The sequence below is a fragment of the Mustela erminea genome, chromosome 10 (assembly GCF_009829155.1).
Source record: "Mustela erminea isolate mMusErm1 chromosome 10, mMusErm1.Pri, whole genome shotgun sequence".
NCBI lineage: Eukaryota > Metazoa > Chordata > Mammalia > Carnivora > Mustelidae > Mustela > Mustela erminea.
Window position 1 is genome coordinate 100,360,288 of NC_045623.1, and position 19,654 is coordinate 100,379,941.

The 19,654-nt window shown below is 43.4% G+C and overlaps 1 protein-coding gene across 8 annotated transcripts in view; it reads right to left on the reverse strand.

The window, feature by feature from the left end:
• The window catches only part of PRDM2 (PR/SET domain 2), a 126,858-nt gene that overhangs the window by 85,954 nt on the left and 21,250 nt on the right, over positions 1-19,654 (reverse strand). For all 8 annotated transcript variants that reach the window (XM_032303214.1, XM_032303210.1, XM_032303209.1 and 5 more), the window contains 2 exons: positions 9,058-9,172; positions 7,143-7,246 (listed from right to left, as the gene is read on the reverse strand). In XM_032303214.1, coding sequence (XP_032159105.1) covers positions 7,143-7,246; positions 9,058-9,172 — 219 coding nt within the window. The remainder of the gene's footprint in view (positions 1-7,142; positions 7,247-9,057; positions 9,173-19,654) is intronic.

Here is a 19,654-nt window from a genome sequence, read left to right on the forward strand (position 1 = left end):
TCAATCTATAAAACAGTCCCTTTTAACAAAGCAGAGATACCTGATTACATATATACAGACAATTTTTACGCATTAACCTTCAGCTGGAAATTCCCTACTTGGAGAAGAAGAACTCAAGGAGGAGGAACTCGTCCACCTCAAGCACAGGGCTAGATGCTTAATGTGTTCTTTTATTTATTTAACCTTTGCAAGAACCCTATGAAACATTATGAAGCCCCTTTTTAAAAATAAGACACTAGGGAAGGTTGGTAATTTTACTAGAACACTAAAGTCACTGAAAGTCTGAGCCAAGATTCAAACCTGGTCCCCTCACTTGTGCCTCCATTTCAGTCTTCCTCTTTCCAAACCCTTCCTCCCACACTCCACCTTCCCTCCGTTACCGAGACCGGACCTCCTTTCTGCCCTTAACCACCGAGCACAGACTGGATGTTAACTCTTTGTCAAACACAACATCATCTTCATGCCACTCAACTTCCATTCAATTTAATCCAGTCATTGTGAAATAGCCATAAAATCAAAATTCAGTACACACTCCAATTTAAAAATGCATCCTCCTGACACATAAAGGACGTTTTGCAAAGAACAAATCAAACTATTAAACACGCTGACTTCATGGGTGGGGGGTCAGAGTTTTCACTTAGCTTCCTTATCATTTACTTGTTCTACTCTACATGCGCTAATTCAAAATCATAAACCGAAAAACTTCTCATTCAGTTACTGCAAAGGTCCATCATTCAAATCCTCAGCTGCTGGTCTGTGAGGTCCTTATCTGCTCTCAACTAGAGTAACCAACTTACTCTGAAAGAAATCACTCCCCGGAATTAAGACAGGGCACTGAGGATGCCTCCTCATACTGACCCAACTCTGAGGCAGAGATAGGTCTTTTCTGCATCCAAACAGCCCCCCCAAAATTACGAGTCTACAGAGATAAAGCCATTCTGTTGGCTGTTCTCTGGACTTGCCCTTCAAAGAGCTCTAATGCGTTATTAACCGCGGGACAGAACCTCTCCTGAAGACTCACGCTCCTGAGGCTCCTTTCCACCTTTATTTCTCTGGGGATTTAGCTTGTTGGAATTTCCAATATTTTGATCTATACACTGTTTCCCACTTGTCCCGTGTGTTCCTGGAAGACAGACAGTATCTACTACCATCCCCTCTTCCCTTTACTCCTTTTGTTAGTCTTTTGTAAAGACTTTTGTAAAGTCTTTTGTAAAGACTAACAAAAGGAGTAAAGGGAAGAGGGGAGGCTCACATCTCTACAAGCCCAACAGGCAGAGCGTCTCTGTAAGTAAACAGCAACTCAGCTTGCAGAAGTCAGTTTTAGGGTTTCCGCCCCCACAGTTATTCTAGGTTTTTGGTTCAAAATACAGCCCATGCTCTCTAACATTAGAAGGGAAAGAAATTCTAAGCAAAAATGAAGACCAGTAATCTTTTTAAAAAGTACTCAACTACAAATACATATTACAAATGTTTTTAGTCCTCTGTAAGATCATACAAGTGTTTTTCTCTTATGTTCAAGTTCAACTAATATTTACTGAGCCATATTCATCTCTATCAAGTAATTTCATAAACGCCTTCTTATGTTGGGCCAAATAAACCTATAAGGAGCTTGCTATCCTTATCGAAAAGTAAGACAAAAAAGAAAAGGACAGCCTCACTTGGTATATGAGCATTTCAGTGAAAATATTTAGTGAAAGTTACATCTTCCTAAGTTATTAACACTGCTACCTGCAAAATACCACACCTTCTTCTTGGTATGTTCACATTCCAGCCATTCTTGAGCTACAGAATTAGATAGTTGGAGAGCTTGTTAAGGACCTTTAAAACTGCCACCCCACGGGGCACGTGGGTGGCTCAGTGGGTTGGGCCTCTGCCTTCGGCTCAGGTCATGATCTCGGGGGTCCTGGGATCGAGCCCCGCATGGGGCTCTGCTCAGTGGGAAGCCACTTCCCCCTCTTTCTCTGCCTGCCTCTCTGCCTACTTGTGATCTCTGTCTGGTCTGTCAAATCAATTAATTAATTAATTAATTAAACAAACAAAACTGCCACCCCACAGAAATAACTCCCTGGAGGCTACAGACGAAAATGGATCTTTAGCACCAACTACTTCACTGCTCAGATTGCTTTAGAAAACCAAAGGCTTCTTTTTAGAACTATTTAAATACATTACTGTATCTGAAATATTCTGAATATTCTAGAATAAGAGAAACATAGGGGAATCCAATGGGTGGTGGCACATTTTACTACAATAAGCAAACTTGAAGGCAATCCTAAAATACAAATTTAAAAATTAAACAGATGCACTTCTCAAACCTGGTAAACAAGCAGCAATAAATATTTTCGGCTCGGCAGGCTACGCGGTCCCTGTCAGAACTAGTCAATTCTGCCAGCACAGGGCCACAGCAGCCATCGATAACATGCAAGTGAATGAATGCAGCTATGTCCTAATATAACTCAATTCATCAGCTGACATCTCCGTTTCCTATCATTTCCATGTGTCATGAAACATTTGATTTTTTGTTTAAAAAAATGTAAAAACCACTCGTAGCTGCAGGGCTGTAAAGAACAGGTGGCAGCCTGCACGTCCATGTGACCCCGGGCTTTTTCTCTAGTACTACCCTCGTGCGGCTTAGAAGCTGGAAAGAAGAGCTGAATAGTACTTTCTGGAAAAAATGTTCTACAGGATCAGCTGACTGACTTTTCTACTCTCCTTTCTCTTCTTGCCTCCATTTTTAACTTAGAAATAATCCGAAATTAGAAGCGTTGAGCTAGCAAAGACGAGGGGATGCACTTGCTAACATCAAATGCTAACGGTACAGACAATTAAAGTCCTCTCGTTATACAGAAAAAACTTACCAATTTTAGTTGAAACACAATTCTACATCTTCCTGCCATTCCCGACTCAAAAGTTGTTGCCTACATGAATGTCATGCAAATAGAACCAGGGAACTATCGGTTTTCGGGACACATGGGTGGATCAGTTGTTTAAGCACCTGCCTTTGGCTCAGGTCATGATCCCAGGGTCCTGGGATGGAGCCCCGCATTGGGCTCTCTGCTCAGCGGGGAGCCTGCTTCTGCCTCCGCCTGCTGTTGTCCCTGCTTGTGCTCACTCTCTTGACCTCTATCAAATAAATAAATAAAATCTTAAAAAAAAAAAAAAAACTATCAGTTTTCATTTGTAAGAATGAGGCCAGGGGCAGGACGGGGAGGGAACACTATAAAAAAGATTAACAATACTAGGTTTTCAAAAGCTAGCGAAAAATATGTACTTTTGGTGGTTATGTAAATTAGTGGAATCCTTCTGGAGGTCTATTAGCAGAATTCACCAGATATGAAAATGTACATAACTTTGGACTTAAGAATTATACTTCCAGAAATTTATCTTAAGAAGATAACCAAACAAGTGAGCAGCCATGTATACAAGACCAGTGCTCTAACCCCTGAGCTATGGAGCCAAGCAGCCACGTATAAAACAGTGAGTTTCATACTCAGAAGAACCGGTAATATCATGAAAAGATTAAAACTATTTAAAGGTTCAACAGTGGAAGGAATGCAATGGAATTCCAGGGGGCCGTAAGAAATAATGACAGAGATGAAACAATCTGACATGGGTATGTCCACTACATACTGAAAGAGAAAAGCGCGACACAAAGCCATTTGCGCTGTTTGATCTCAGTGGCGTGCGGTGTCTATATATGGTGTTTGTGTACCCACCAGTGCAGGGGACAGACAGAAGAAAAACAGAGGAGCAGAGACTTAGAAGAATGTTCACCAAAATATTCACAGATGATTTTTACTTTCTTGTTTATAGCTTACGGTATTATTTACATTACTCTACACTGAGAATGTATTACATTTATAATTTTAAAAAGACTTATTGGAATGTACACCAAGAAGGAACCCTAATGAAAACGAGGGATCTTGAGTGATAACGGGGCGTGAGTGCGGGTCCATCGAATGACTAACAGAGGCACCAGTCTGCTGCCGTAGCGGGGGAGACGGTGGTGTGGGGAACTCTCTGTACTTGCAGCTCAGTTTTGCCCTGAACCTAAAAGTACTCTAAAAAATAAAGACTTACTAGAACAATTCATAGGCAAACCACCCAGAAGTTCATCTCATGGGAAGCGATCTGAGACCCATGAAGTGAATCTGAAAGGCTTTTGTCAGAAGTGGTTAGAATAGTGCAGATGGCTCGGTGGGGGGTGGGGGGGGGCCGGCACTCACCGGAGCTACCCTGGCTAGCTAGCAGTTCCTCCCCAGAAACTGCTCAAAGAATGCTCTCCTCTTAGGAGAATCTGACTGTTTTGTGCATTCACCCTGAGGATACTTGTCTCTCTTCTGTTGTTTCTGATTTAATAGAATGTTTTCAGTGAAAGCTTAGAGGACTTAAGACTGTGTTAGATAATCAAGGGCTCAAGAAAAGCAATTTAACACTTTGTCTTAGATTAGCTTGAAAATGGAGTTCTAGCTGGGGCAAGAGACCAGGCTGCTAAAAGATAAGCCGGTTTTAAAGGGGCTTTAATGGAAGAACAAATGCCAAGATGAGATTTTAATGATAAGCAGTTCTTGTTAGTTAATAAGAGGCATTCTGATGCAAGTCTGAGGCTAAGACCAAGGTTGGAATAAATTAATGGGGATATACTAAATTTTACTTGGCATTTCTTTTTCTCTAGAAGAAATATATACATTCTAACTGATGCTTTCTATACTTTGCCTAACACATATCTCTACATACAAGTCAGATCCTATCTACTTCTATTTTAACAGAACAGAAGGCTTACAGGTTTCTCTATGGAATACATACCCTGTAGTCTGAATTACCTGAATGACATCCAGTTGTTTTTTTTAACTTTAAGAAGGAAAAGTCAGCCATGACAAGAACTAAATCTTTAAAACTAACAAGAACTGGCCATGTCGTAGGATTCACAAACTGTAGTATAACAAACAGAGTACCTTAAGTTAGCAAGGCAGTATTAACGTACTTCTAAGTAGAAATACAACAGCTAATAGGTCATGGCTCTAAATTACAATGTTCACCAAGCTGAGTATGAACTCATACTACACACGAATTTCAATACAAATGAAGCTTAATCTACAAAGCGTAGTATTAATCATTTACATACTATGCCCAAAATCTCCCAATCGTTATGTTGGGTAAAACAGATACAATAAACTTAGGGTAATATTAATATTCATGACATTTGTTTAAGCTTAGCATTATACACACAGAACTAAGCAATGCATTTCCTGGTTTCCAGACAGTAACCTGGGGGAACACATTTGTCAGTTCCCTTGGGAAATTTCTAAAATTAAAAATGTCATTTACTTGGGGGCATAATTTTGTGGTCAAGACATTTTTAATCATTCAGGCGTTATCTTGAGTAATTAGTATCATTTTTGGCTGGGCAGTTCTTCTACAAATACAGCACTCTTCTACCTCAGAAATAGTGAAACAGCATAATGTGATTATTCTCATGCTAAATCCTCATTTCCTAAGGCCCCCGGGCGTTAACTGTCATCAGATTTACTGCAAGGGACTCACAACAAACAAACTCAAAATTACTGGAAGAAACTGCAGGAAATCTTCAAGTTAAGAAACACTGCTGGTCACACTGAACACAACAGCAAAATACCTCAGATGTACAAATGTCACAGAACTTCTCGATGGAAAGTATCCAGACATTTCCTGGGCAGATTTTATATTTAGGCCTGTATATGTTTACGTGTGAAAGAGATGTGAGTCAATTCGAGACCATCTGATAGAAATGCTTTTCTAATCGCCAAAAAACTTCCCTTGTTTTGAAAAGGAGCCACACCAGCTGAGATCCTATCAGAACAAGAGCAGTTTCCCCGGAGCACCTGATCTGAACTAAATTGCACGTAAATGCTGAACTTGCACACAGCGCTCCAGGAAATAGCTAGAACCGGCTTTATCTTCCTGGCTATCCTGGGTATTTTTTATTAACCCCATCATTTTTTTTTTTAAGATTTTTTATTTATTTATTTGACAGACAGAGATCACAAGTAGACAGAGAGGCAGGCACAGAGAGAGGAGGAAGCAGGCTCCGTGCTGATCAGAGAGCCTGATGTGAGGCTCGATCCCAGAACCCTGAGATCATGATCTGAGCTGAAGGCAGAGGCTTTAACCCACTGAGCCACCCAGGTGCCCCTTAACCCCATCTTTAAATTGAGGGTTTGGGGCCCAGAGGTTAAGTACTCCAGAGAATCACAAAGCTAAAGGGAGGATCTGAAGCCAACGCCTTGCTGCCAGGCAGGAGGCAGGGGTTCTGGCTCTGCACGAGCCGCCCAGAACCCGGGAGGAGCAGGGCACCTCCGCTTCTGACAGCTTCGCCTCGGTAAGGAACACGCTATTGCGCCGCGCTCCTCCAGCATCCTCGACAGAACGTGAAATCAACAAAACTGAAAGTCTTCTGTGGAGTCCGAAGCACTAAATATAAATATGCCACGTGCTAAATATATCCAGCTCGGAATATTCCAGCAACACAGAGATCATTTCCTAAAACACAGAGAAGACCCTAGCAGTGCTCTATTTGTGGCCACCTTGGAGTGCCTTTTACGGTGTCTGTCTGCAAGCCTGCAAAGTGACAGACCAAAGTCTCAGCCCTCAGTGGAACACCCTGAACAAGGTAATGTTCAAAAGTAGGTCTGACATTTATTGTTGAGGACAGCCAAGCATCTTCAAAAGACAAATGTCAACAGCAGCTGTGTCCAAAGAAACACATTTTCTCTTTAATAAAAATATTCTTGAGGGGCCCCTGGGTGACTCAGTCAGTGGAGCACCCCGCTCTTGGTTTGGCTCTGGTCATGATCTTGGGGGAGCGGGTTGTGGGATCAAGCCCAGGTCAGCTCCCGGCTCAGCAGGGAGTCTGCATCCCTTCTTCCTCCCGTCCCGCCCCTCCCCCCTCTCTCTGGCTCTCTCCCTAAAATAAATAAATCTTCCAAAAAATATATATTCTTCGCTTCTCAGCCTTTTGGTTAAGATCAAGTGTAATGAAAAATACATATTCTTGATTTTAAAGCACATACTAAGATGACTTTTAATTTCACAATGTCAAATCCTTAGAGAATAAAACGATTTCTCAAAAAATGTACAGAACACTGATAAAGAGCCAGAATTCTTACCTCCCACATGTACACATTATTCTTAACCTGAGATCTTTTTTTCTTATCACCAACAAATGGCCCAAACTTTTTGCCTTTTAAAATTGGCTTAGTGGCCCAGACACCTGGAAAATAAAAGCAATATTTTTATAATGTTATTGTAGCTATTTTAAAGATTGAAGCGTTAAAGTCAATTCTGTTTCACAAATTAGTTAAAAGGCTAGCAATTAGCAAGATAATGTCAGGTCAAAGGGGAGCAAGTCAAGTCAGAAGAAATCAAGTCTTCCACAAAGATTTTTATTTTTCTTCTTTATATTCTTCTGTAGTTCCCAAATAGTCTGTAAGAACCTACATTGTTTTATCAGTAGGAAAGAAATGGTTTATATTTGTTTCTATTTTTCACATGTAAAATTACCCAGACGGTACAATCACAAATCCCCAGAGAACAGCACAGTCACAAATAAAGAGAAAAAGATGAGAAAGGAGTGAAACTAGAAATAATTCAAAACTCCTCTTTCTACTTTTCTATGGCTTTCAAATGGTCTCCAATGAACATGAATTGCTTTTATAAAGGCTTGGAAATGCCAATTTATGAATGGTATTTTTGAAGTTTGTTTGCTCAAAGTGGAACACCCTCTCCCCTCCAGCTAAGTCTCCTGAAACCTAAGCTGCTCTAACAACGCCCTCGGCAGAGCTTCCAACAGCCCAGAGCTACTCCTGCCGCTGTCCCGCCGTCGTCCTCGGCGGTTCCTGGGTTCCGGGCACTAGCCGGAAGGCAGGCGGACGAGCTGAAGCAGCAGCGGGCCAAACGGCGGGAGACAGCCCTGGCGTCAAGGGAACCAGCACCCAGGGTGATGCTCACGGACAAGAACCCTTTGGACACGTTCCTGCATCTTCTGCTCTCAGAGGATGCACAGAAGGAAGGTGGAGGCTGAGCCAGTCCTGTCCAGCTAGGAGGTTCAAATGTCCCTCTTCTGCAGGTCTATGAATCCAGTTTCTAACAAAGCTAACAGTCAGTTAGTGGAGCGAACAGTCAACCACCTTCATGTGAATGATAGAATATAACTGCTCAAACCTGGCGATTCACAGACCTGTACCCCTGGGGATAAAAATTATTATATGTTTATAAAAAATTAAAAATTAAAAATTAAAAAAATATATATAACTGCTCAAGTAATTTACTGAAAAATTCCTCAGTGAGAATTAGGAAAAGCATTTTAACACTTTATTCACACACACATACACATAAACAGGAATCTCAGAAATACACCTTAAAAAAACAAAAAGGGATACAAACATGATCTATTCCAAAACTATACTTTGACTAAATTTTTATAATTTGCTTCCTTATTAGCCTTCTGTCTAAAGATTAGGGCACAAAAACAACATTGAAAAAAACCAGTAAAAGCTGGGTTTGCATTCAATGGTAAATTCCAGCTAGAAGCATTCAGATCCACTCAGGTCGTCATTCATTCAAGTACTACTAAGGTCCAGAACGTGTCGGGTACTGGAGACAGAGAGAGGAAAGAAACGAAGGCACTCGCTATCAATGAAGGGGGCAGATGGGAAAACCAATACAAAACAATGAAATTAAATCTAACAGCGCACTCACACTCAAGTCCCAGTGAAATCAGAGAGGAGGGACCAGCACACTCAGTAGAAGAAGAGCCCCGAGGAGACAGTGGGAGGGAATACTCAGGCGAAGTCACAAAGGACAGCGGGCGGGCGTGCGGATATTTCTGGTTTAGTTTTATAATCTCTGTGCACCCTGGATTCTTTACTGGAAAATGCAGAAATTCCACCATGATTTTCTGAGTCTAAGTGTAAATCTGTCACTTTGATGATGACCTCCCTACCTTACATGCTCCCAAAGGATGCCTAGATACAGGCAGCTCTCCCTCCCCTCCCCATCTCCTTCCGGGACCCTGGTCCTCACCAATCCGAGTCCTGTCCACAGCAGACGGGAAAAGCCTCACTTCCTCCGGAAGTCCTCGGAGCACGTGTTCAGGTACCTCGGCCAGGCTCTCAGCAGCTACAACAGGCTCAGTGTTCTGCAAGTCAAGAAACAGAAGGATCAGAGCAGAGGGAAGCAGACCCGGTTAGTGTTTTCTTTCTTTTCTGGTCCAATAAGCAAATATGCAAAAATGCAACTGACACCTGACACAAGAAAACGGAGCTGTGGTGGATCTCAGGAGCTGCAGTCACTGTGGCTCCTGCGTCTTGAAGGAAACGACTACCCCCTTCAAGCACATCTGTGTCAACCTACTTCGCTCCAGCCACCTACAGTCATTTTCAAACTATGTAAATATCTGGCAACATACTATTTTACACTCCCACGGAATCTGGAAGTAAAATACAGCTTAAGCTTACTTTGAAGTTAAAGGCTACCATCAGCATTTTAGGACATTTAAAAAATAAAAATCAATACTCCCTACTTAACACTTTCGGCACACATCGTGAAGGACCTGCCCGTCCGCTGGCCCCTGCCCTGTCTACGCTTTCATCCCTCCGGGAACAACACCCGCTTTCACGGAGCCTTCAAAATTCCAACCAGAACACTCCAACTTTTTCTGGGCCCTCAATGGAAATGTGACCTTTCTAGGAAACTGTAATTTACCACTTCTCTCAAGTCACTAATTAACGAAGTCGCCAGAATATCAGTCTTAAGAAACAGAATTTTATACATTACCACCCAGTTTTCACTTTAATCTTAAGAAATAAGATTACTATTAGGTATGAATATAAGGAAACAGAAAGGGGAAATCTGAGCCCACTGGTAAAACACGACTGTTACTGTAAAAATAACATTCAGTCAAAGGAAAATCAAGTGCCTTTTCACTGTTACCCCATATACTCCAAGAACTGATCACACCACCACTAAGAATGAAGGGTTCTATAGTCTAGGTGTATTTCACTGCAAGGGAATCGTTTCTAAAGGACTTTCAAAGAAATCAAAGTAGGCAAAAAGCAAACTCCAACCTAAAGAGGTTACTCTTCCCACAGTGAAGCTTTTATAGCTTTTAAGAATGTTTTGTGCAAAGATGAGAATATCATAGAAATGTGTGTACTCCCAACATTTCAATTTTTTTTTTTTTTAAAGTATCAAGCTGCTTCCAGAGAAACAAATCCCGCGGCAGTGAGCAACTCATTATGAAGGTCTCCTCTCTGGTCTGCTCTGAGTAGGAATGCACACAAGTGGGCATCTACAGACTGAGATCCATTTCTCCAGAAGAGCAACGCCGACAGTACAGACCCTTCAGAAGCACAAATGCTTTGATCCTGCTGTCCACGGCATGGTCCTGACAGTATCACCAAGCACAAGTTAAATGCCTTCCAAAACACGGGAATATCAAAACTGCCCCCAGAGAATGGGTCTTATGGTATTTTTAATTAGCTAAAATGTGAATAAATTTAACACACAAATTTCTCATTTCTAAATATAATACCCCCACTTTTCAATTTTTGATCTATAAACAGTTATTTTGGCAACAACAACAAAAACCTTTTTTTTTCCAGTGGAGGAAAAGGTATTAAATTGGAAGTTGGTATCCTAGGCTACATAATGATTATTTTTAGCACTGATAAATTAAGCAATATTAAGAAGTACTTAGCCAACATTAAAAAGCAGTGTGAGAGAGTTTTCCTCTCCTTCCTCAGATGAGTCCCTAGCCTAAGATTTAAAAGCATTTGACCCCATTTAACTTCCCTGAGAGCTCTGAAAAGACAGTGTGTCAGCTACTCTAACTGATCCTCCTAAGCACTATGACAATAATACTAACAAGCAGATATTTCCTGAGAAACTCCTCCAGGCCTCAGTGCAAGGCACTGTACTAACAGTCTTCCACGCATGATGGCATTTACTCCAAACAGCTCAAGGGGAAGGGACTGTCACTGCAGCCCCCTCCCCCAGCTTCTCCCCAACCATCACCTAGCCCCCAGCCCAAACAATGGAAGAAACTGAAGCTTAGGGAAGTTGTCTAAATTCCTCAAGGCCAGGATCTGAACCTCTGCCTGTCTGACCCTGAGCCCAAGTTCATATCCACCGTGCCATTTCCAGTTAAGATTCTCCTTGATACAGTCTAAAGATCTAATGTAAAACATGGTTAACTACAGCTGATAGCACTGTATTATAGAAATGAAATTTGCTAAGAGAGTAGGACTTAAATGTTCTCCCCAAAGACAAATAAATATGAGCGATGATGGATATGTTAATTAACTAGATGGTTATACATATATCAAAATACCATGACGTACACTTTAAATATCTTTTAATTTGTCAATTATACCTCCATGAAACTGGAAAAAAAAAGAAAAGATTGTGCTGGAAAAAAAAATCTGAGAACCTGTACCCTAAAACCTCCAATCTTTCATGGAAGTGTCCACAGGAGACAGCTCCTAAGGAAAAAGGAATGGGAAATGGTCATTCCCACAGGGAATTTGTAACTTGAGTATAATATGGAGACCATGCAAGTTTACATTGCTGATACATCTATGAATATAAAAGACCTCAGCAGAGCTGCCACTGCAAGAAACATAACACAAATTCCTGTGCATCTATTTTATCTGCTTTCAGTGAACCCATTTGTTTCTTAAGATTTTATTTATTTATTTGACAGACAGAGATCACAAGTAGGCAGAGAGAGAGGAGGAAGCAGGCTCCCCGCAGAGCAGAGAGCCCGATGTGGGGCTTGATCCCAGGACCGGTATCATGACCTGAGTGGAAGGCAGAGGCTTTAACCCACTGAGCCACCCAGGTGCCCCTGAACCCAAGTTTTTAAATTTAGGCTCATTTAACTAGTAGAGGAAAGCTTCTTTTCTGTTTATTTTAGTGTCCTTTGCACTAGACTCAACTAAATTTCAGGAACCTCAAACCACACCAAGTCAACCCTGGCCAGCTCTAAGAACTTCCTCTCTCCTTTCCAGCTGCAGTGCCTATGGCTGGAAATTGCCTCTCCTTTTCCTTGTTTTTCCTTCGTAGCTCTTACCACAATTTTAAGTAATTATTTGTAAAATTATGTGTTTAATGTACCTCCCCTGATAAACCACAATGAAGACAGATGGTGTCTATCTTATTCAATGTTGTATTCCCAGGGCTGAGCAGTACACACTACATGTTTGTTGTCACTTAAATACTTGAATGAATAAATAATTCCTGTAAATGGACTTAACCCTTTTTTAGAAAAAGGAGGGCTAGAAATAAATAAAATAGAAGGGTCATCAATCAGAAAGCATTTTTTCCATGTGTGCCTGAATTTCTTGAATTTGAGGTAGGTATATTTCTAGATCAATAAAATAATTCTTTTTTAGAAAGTGTGATATATGCTCTCAATTCCAAGCAGTCAATTTATAAGTAAATCTTTGGAACAAAAGAATATTTAAAAGAAAATTTCTCTCCTCCACACACTTTTATAAACAGGGATCTCATTTACACACACACACACACACACACACACACATATATATACACATATGAATATCCTTATAGTATTAGATATAATATCACACTCTAAATAAGGTCATCTTCGTTCTTACACTAAAGATCACAACTTGATCCTGGGACTATTTCCCAGATTAATTTCTTTCTAAAAGAAACTGCAGCATCTACTCAATGTCTGAGTCCCTTCGAAGAGCCAGCCGACGTTGTAAGCTATCTCATTTGCCTTCACAATGTGTCACTCTGGTGAGGAAGACAGACAAAATAAAGCAAGGATAGACAATGCCTGCAACTTCTTGACGGTCTGAAGAAAACTCAAGCACAAGAAGGGGACACGGTGACAGAGATGGAGAGCGTGCTCTTTTAGACAAGCGCTTCAAGAAGCAGCATCTCTAGAACTGGGAAGGGCATCGTACGAGAGATGGGGGGCAAACACACCCAGAAAGGCAACCAGCAAGGACACGGGTGATCCAGCGAGCTTTGCGTGCTCACAGAACAGACAGGCAAAAAGACCCATGTGTCCGGAGCAGAGAAAGTAAGGGGAAAGCCGCTGGAGCGGAGGTGGGAGAGGCAGGCAGGGGTAGTACCCTAGGAGAGATGAATCACCTGCTGGACTGCACAGACTCGGGAGGAGTAGAAGGCAACCAACCAGAGGCCAAACTGCAAACTCCACAAAACCTTGGCTGCTCCTTCCTCTGGGGTGGCCAACAGCAACCAGCACCCCATCCTTGCTGAACCCCAGAATAAAGGCATGTTCCCGTGTCAAGGGTTTCTGACACTGATCACTGTGGTAAGCATAGGGGACGTTAGAAGGACTTCCCTGCTTTCCTGTTATGTAACAGGAAACACGGCCTAGTGAGGGATAGCTCCCAAACATGTATCAGTGAACTAACTGATCTCGAGCTATACAGGTTAAATTGGATGCATTACATTTAAGCAGCTAATTTAGTAAATTACTCAGTTATTATCAACTAAGCTCATTAAATCAATGTCTCCAACTTCCTAACTCAAACCCAAAGAAAGTCAGCAGCCCCTCCCCTCCCTTCCCCTCCCCGATTCAGAGCAGGAGCAGTTCTTCATTCCTTCAGTCCGTCACTGGACTAACAAATACTTCCCGGGAGCCTGCCCCAGGCTGGCTCTGGGCTGCGCAGTGAAGATATGAAGGTCAATAAAGCTGATCCAGGCCCCGCCCTCACAGAGCTCTTTAGACGAGCCCTCTTTTCCTTTCCCTAATACTGAGTATCTTCCCTGTGGCCAGGATGACCTCCCCATGCTGGACGGTAGAGCAGCTCAGGAGCAGGACATCACGGCTTCCTCTGAGCCAAGCTTTCTGCACGTCACTTCTTGTCATCTTTACACCACTCCGGGTGTGGGTAATTTCACTTTCCAGACGAAACTGAAACCTGCCCCCAGTCCCAGCTAGTAAGTGGCCCCGCCAGGATTCAAACCCAGGCGGTCAGGCTTCAGGGTCTGGACTCTCAAATACTCTGCTCCAGAGCTGTCCTGTCAAGTAATGGGAGTAATGGTCCCAAGCTACGTGGTTTTAAAGCAGCGGAGCCCAAACAAAATCCAGGTGGATTCCAGAGCCCACGTTCCAACCACTAAATCAGTGGGGCCTCGCACGATCATTGAGGGCCACCTGCCAGGAGTCCCCAAGTTCAGCGCTACTTTTACAATGACACTGAGATGTCACCTGCCCTTTTCATCCGCCAGTGTGAAGAGGGGAGTTTTCCAGGGGTCATGACAAGTGATGATGTCATCAATTCCACTAGCTAATGGATGTGAGGTAGCTGGGGTAAGTAGCTTCTGATCTTGTGTTTTTTTTAATTTTCTGGTTTACAAATAAAGCCTGTAGTCTAACTCCTGAACTAGGTCTATTTCCTGGTCCTGATCCTGTAATAAGGGAAAATGTTACACCGCTGGGTAAGGCTGAGTAAGAGTCCAAGGACTACTTGCAACTTCCTGTGAATCCTCACCACCAATTAACATTTTTGTTTCAAGGGGCCTCGGAGTTCAAGCCCCAAGTTAAGCTTTAAAAAAAATGTGTTTCAATTTCTGACATGGGAAATATCCACCAATCTAACCCACAGAGACAAAAAGCTGGCGGACTGCTACACTAAACACACCACCTCCGCTCCTTGGGCACCTCCCAACTCGGCCCTGCCAAGCAGAGAACAAGAGAGACTCTGAGGGACCGTATGATGGAGAGAGCAGAGGAAAGCAAGGAAGGAGGGCCGGGCCCACACGACCGCGTCCTGCCTCCCTTCCTTCTCCACCGGGACGGGAGAGGCTGCTCCCTACGGGCACGAGGGTGGGTGTTCATGGTAAGGGTTTCACTGTGCATCGGCTAAGAGAACAAGCAAAATATAAACTGGGATAAGTAGCTTCAAAGGCAATTAAAGGCAACTTCTTGTCTGTGCCCCCTTCAAGCTCCTGCACAGGGAAGGGAAAGGAAAGCTGCAGAGAGTTCTCGCCTTTCCTTGAAGCACCTGCTTGGTTGAGACCAACAAGGCCAGACCCATCAGGGAGCCACGAGGCGTGGTGGAGGCCTCCGCCCTACCCTAAGGAAGTCTGTTCCACTGTCGTCCAGAGCAGGATCTCCCCGCCAAGTCTCCATTAGCACACTCTCCCCTCTCAGGGCACTCTGCACTTTGTCCGCACTTACTGCTTGGCTCGTTTAATGGCCCCTCCACCGGGGCAAGTTTAGGCTGCAGACACAGGGGGCAGGTTCTGTCACTTGTCACCGCACCTGGTGCCTGATCGGGGATGCCTCGCTCCGAGCAGTGGTTGCTGGAAACAACACACACGTATCCGTAGACAAGTGCCACCAAGTCTGGGTGCACAGGGATGGCTAAAAGAGGGGCAGACTCAACAGGAGGGCGGATGAGATCAGAGAATGAGACACAAGCCAGGACAAAGCCCTCGGGATGCCACTAAGAATGGAAGACAAGGCCAGGAGCGACGTCACAGAGGCAGAAGGGGCACCAAGAACATGATATCAGAAAAGCCAGGGAAAAGGTTCAAGGAGGGGGAGAGGTCAACAGTCACGCAACCGGGGAGCTCGTGGTACTGCCGTATCCTATCCCTTTCCCCAATTCCCACCGCTTCCATCATCCTTCCAATCTGAAATAACCCAGCAAACTCCTCATCCTACACATGTCCAATATGAGCCCCACGAGCCAGCATGGAGCCACCTGAGGAAAGCAGCAGCGAAGACAAGACGGGTTCTGCCCATCTGACAGGGTATCCCACTGGGACCCATGAAATAAAGAGTGTAAGAAACAGATAAGGAAGGGACACTATCCTACTTAGGGTAGCCATGGGGATGGGGGCAAGGGGCATCTTAGAGAAGATCACAGACACAGGCACTTGGACTTGAGAGATGAGAATGGCCAAGTGTTAAGGACTGGGCATTCCAGGGAAACATCCTGAGGAGACAACTTGGCATGTTCAGGAACAAAACTGTGGCTGGGTCAGAGTGAGCCAGGGAGCAAGCAGAACCTGCAAAGCTTGAAGGCCAGGGCACAGACATGGGGATGCCTCTGGAGCGCAGCGGGACACCACTGGAGGGCTTCAGGCAGGAGACCAGTGTGATGTGATGGGAAGGTTTTCTGCTTTCCAGTCTCTTCTATCATCAACTTCTCTAAACCCCTCTGCCTTCCTGATCAATCATTCAAAAAAGCATCTGGTTCAGAATTCTTTTTAAAAACTTTCTAAATAAAACTCAACCTTTACTCTACTGGTTTTAGAGTCTTTTAAGGTTCGAGAGAGGCAAAGCAAATTAGGTACCGGAGAGCTCTTCTCAACCTAACATAATCCTTCCCTTTGTCCAGAAGGAGAGTTCTACTGCCTCCTAGTGAGTGTGTTACTGCTGAGCCAGCGACCAAATCTCGACCTACCTTCCTCCAAGGCAGCAGAACTATGGAGCCACAGTCTTTCAAGTCCAATGGAGTGTGTTTGGTCTATCTACAGCTTTGGGGGGTGGTAGGGATTCTATTGGAAGAAATCACAGAAAAATCCCAATTTTACTCTTAAAGTTCCTCCCTGGTCCCTTCAGGCACCACTCTCTGGAGGTCCTCCTATCCTTGGGGTCTTTCACAAGGCAGGCTTCCAGATGATGGGCTCCCAGACCACTGATCCTTCTTGCCCTCAATTCTGCTGAGCAGTCAGTATCTTCTACATCCTTCTAGGTCAAGTTAAAACCCCAGTTCATCCAGGAAGATGTTCCAAACAACTCGTAACTGCCCACTTTTCTGACATCCTATATGGTCAGGTTTATGTTATATGAATACAGAACTCAAGGCCTGTAGAGAATGGTCCCAAGGGGAGAGAGACAGTCAGCAAAGCAATCAATGAGGGGGTTTCTCTCATAGTCCAAACAAGCAATGCCTTGGTCTGAACTAACCCACTAACAGTGCTTGACAAGTATGCTATAGGGCAGAATCCACACCTGGTTACTAGCTGAAAATGATGATGATGATGATGATGATGATGATGATGACGACGACGACACTTGCACAGTGTTTCCTACATGCCAGGCACTGGCCTTTACTTTTATGAATTTATTTACTCTTGACCACAACCGCATGGGGTGGGCACCTCTACTCGGTCTACGTAACATGTAAGAGAGCAAATACTAAGGGGTCAAGTGACTTGCCCAAGGTCACACAACAGGAGTGGCCAAGCCAAGACTGGAGGTGGAATGTGAGTCACCAGACAGCAAAGGTACAGAAGAGCTAAACAATCCTACAACCTTTTTCTCTACCAAAGCATTAATATCAGAATAATGAAAAATATAATCCTTCTTGCCATAGTTCCTTCCACAGTTATATAAGGAAATGTCATCCAAGTTGCTAGTTCTTTTTCAAATTTCAGAAATAATATATTTTCGGGGCGCCTGGGTGGCTCAGTGGGTTAAGCCTCTGCCTTTGGCTCAGGTCATGATCCCAGGGTCCTAGGATCAAGCCCCATATCAGGCTCTCTGCTCGGGGGGAGCCTGCTTCCCCCTCTCTCTCTGCCTGCTGCTCTGCCTACTTGTGATTTCTCTGTCAAATAAATAAATAAAATCTTAAAAAAAAAAAGAAATAATATTTCATTCAGAAAGACAAGGTCCCTAGACCTCATAAAAATTGCTACTTTATCTGTTAGAACACATGATTCAAAATGAGATTTAAGTGCCACCACCATTAAACATATTAATTTTCCAAACTATACATTCATTAATTGAGGTTTAAGTCCTCACACACAACAATCATCTTACTTGGAAGTCTCTTTTTAAGAGGTCTGAAAAATCAAGTTTGCATTTATAATTACCTATATAAATGTAATTCTATATGATTAACATTCTAAAACAGAAAAAGTGGTTTCAATTTTTTACACCTTGTGTGTGCATCTGTCTGTGTATACGTATCTAGGACTAGGAGAAAAGGGGAAGATAACCTAAAATGAAGGAGAGAAAGCCAGCCAAGGTTTCATCAAGTCTTTAGAAATGCAATTACAGGGGCGCGTGGGTGGCTCAGTCCTTGAGCGGCTGGCTGCCTTTGGCTCAGGTCATGATCCCAGGGTCTTGGGATCGAGCCCCACATCGGGCTCCCTGCTCTGAGGGGAGCCTGCTTCTCCCTCTCCCTCTGCCTCCTGCTCACCCTGCTTGTGCTATCTCTCTCTGTGTCAAATAAATAAACAAATCTTTAAAAAAAAAAAAGAAAGAAAGAAAGGTAAAGAAGAAAAAGAAATACAATTATAGAAAACAAAGCAATATGCAAGATTTATCTGCATGGTCAGATGTCCCCCCAAAAATGTCCTCTATGAAAGGAAAAAATTACCGATACAGACAACAGCATGATGGATCTAAACAATACTGCTGCTCAAGAGTAGACCAAAAGGGGCACCCGGGTGGCTCAGTGGGTGGAAGCCTCTTCCTTCGGCTCAAGTCATGATTCCAGGGTCCTGGGATCGAGCCCCACATCGGCCTCTCTGCTCAGCAGGGAGCCTGCTTCCCCCCCTCTCTCTGCCTGCTGCTCTGCCTACTTGTGATTTCTGTGTCAAATAAATAAACAAGGGGCGCCTGGGTGGCTCAGTGGGTTAAGCCGCTGCCTTCGGCTCAGGTCATGATCTCGGGGTCCTGGGATCAAGTCCCGCATCGGGCTCTCTGCTCAGCAGGGAGCCTGCTTCCTCCTCTCTCTCTCTCAGCCTGCCTCTCTGCCTACTTGTGATCTCTCTCTGTAAAAATAAATAAATAAACTCTTCAAAAAATAAATAAATAAATAAATAAATAAATAGATAGATAAACAAAAATCTTTAAAAAAAAAAAAAAAAAAAAAGGAGACAAACACAAAAGGGCAGGTACTGACGATTCCACTCATGTGAAATGCAGGAAAAACCAAACCTACAGGGACAGAAAGCCAATCGGTGCTTGCCAGGGGCAGGGCCTGGGCGGGGAATACTAACGGCAGATCAGCAAGAAAGCACTGTTGGGGTCTGTTGGGGTGGTGGAAGTATTCTACATCGTTGAGAGCAGTGGATATAGGCAAGTCCTTATCAAACTTAAGACCTATACACTTCAAATGAGCACATTTTAATACACAAAAATTATACCTCAAGGTTGGTTTTTAAAATAAAATAGGAGCATGCAGTTGGCTTAGTCATTTAAGCATTCAACTCTCGGCTTCAGTTCAGGTCACAATCTTGCAGTCGTGGAATCGAGCCCCACATCAGGCTCTGCGCTCCGCATGGAGTCTGCTTCCGATTCTCTCTCCCTCTCCCTCTCTCAAATAAATAAATAAAATCTATAAAGTAAAATAAGTGACTTCTACACTCTTCTCTTTAGATCATGTTCAAATGAAACTTTAATGGTCCCAGAAAATGAAGTATAAAAATACTGATGCCAAGAAAAAACCTTTTTTTCTTTCAAAATTTTTTTCTGACCCAACTCAAGCACTCCTCTGCTCAAAACCCTCCAAGTTTCCCATCTCCCAAAGTCTACTCTTATCTTTAGGATGACCATGGAGCTGAACCCACACTTCCCTGCCCATTCATTCCTCCCTCACCTGCTCTGCTCCAGGCACAAGGTAGCCATGGCAACAGCCTGCTCCACTCCCTG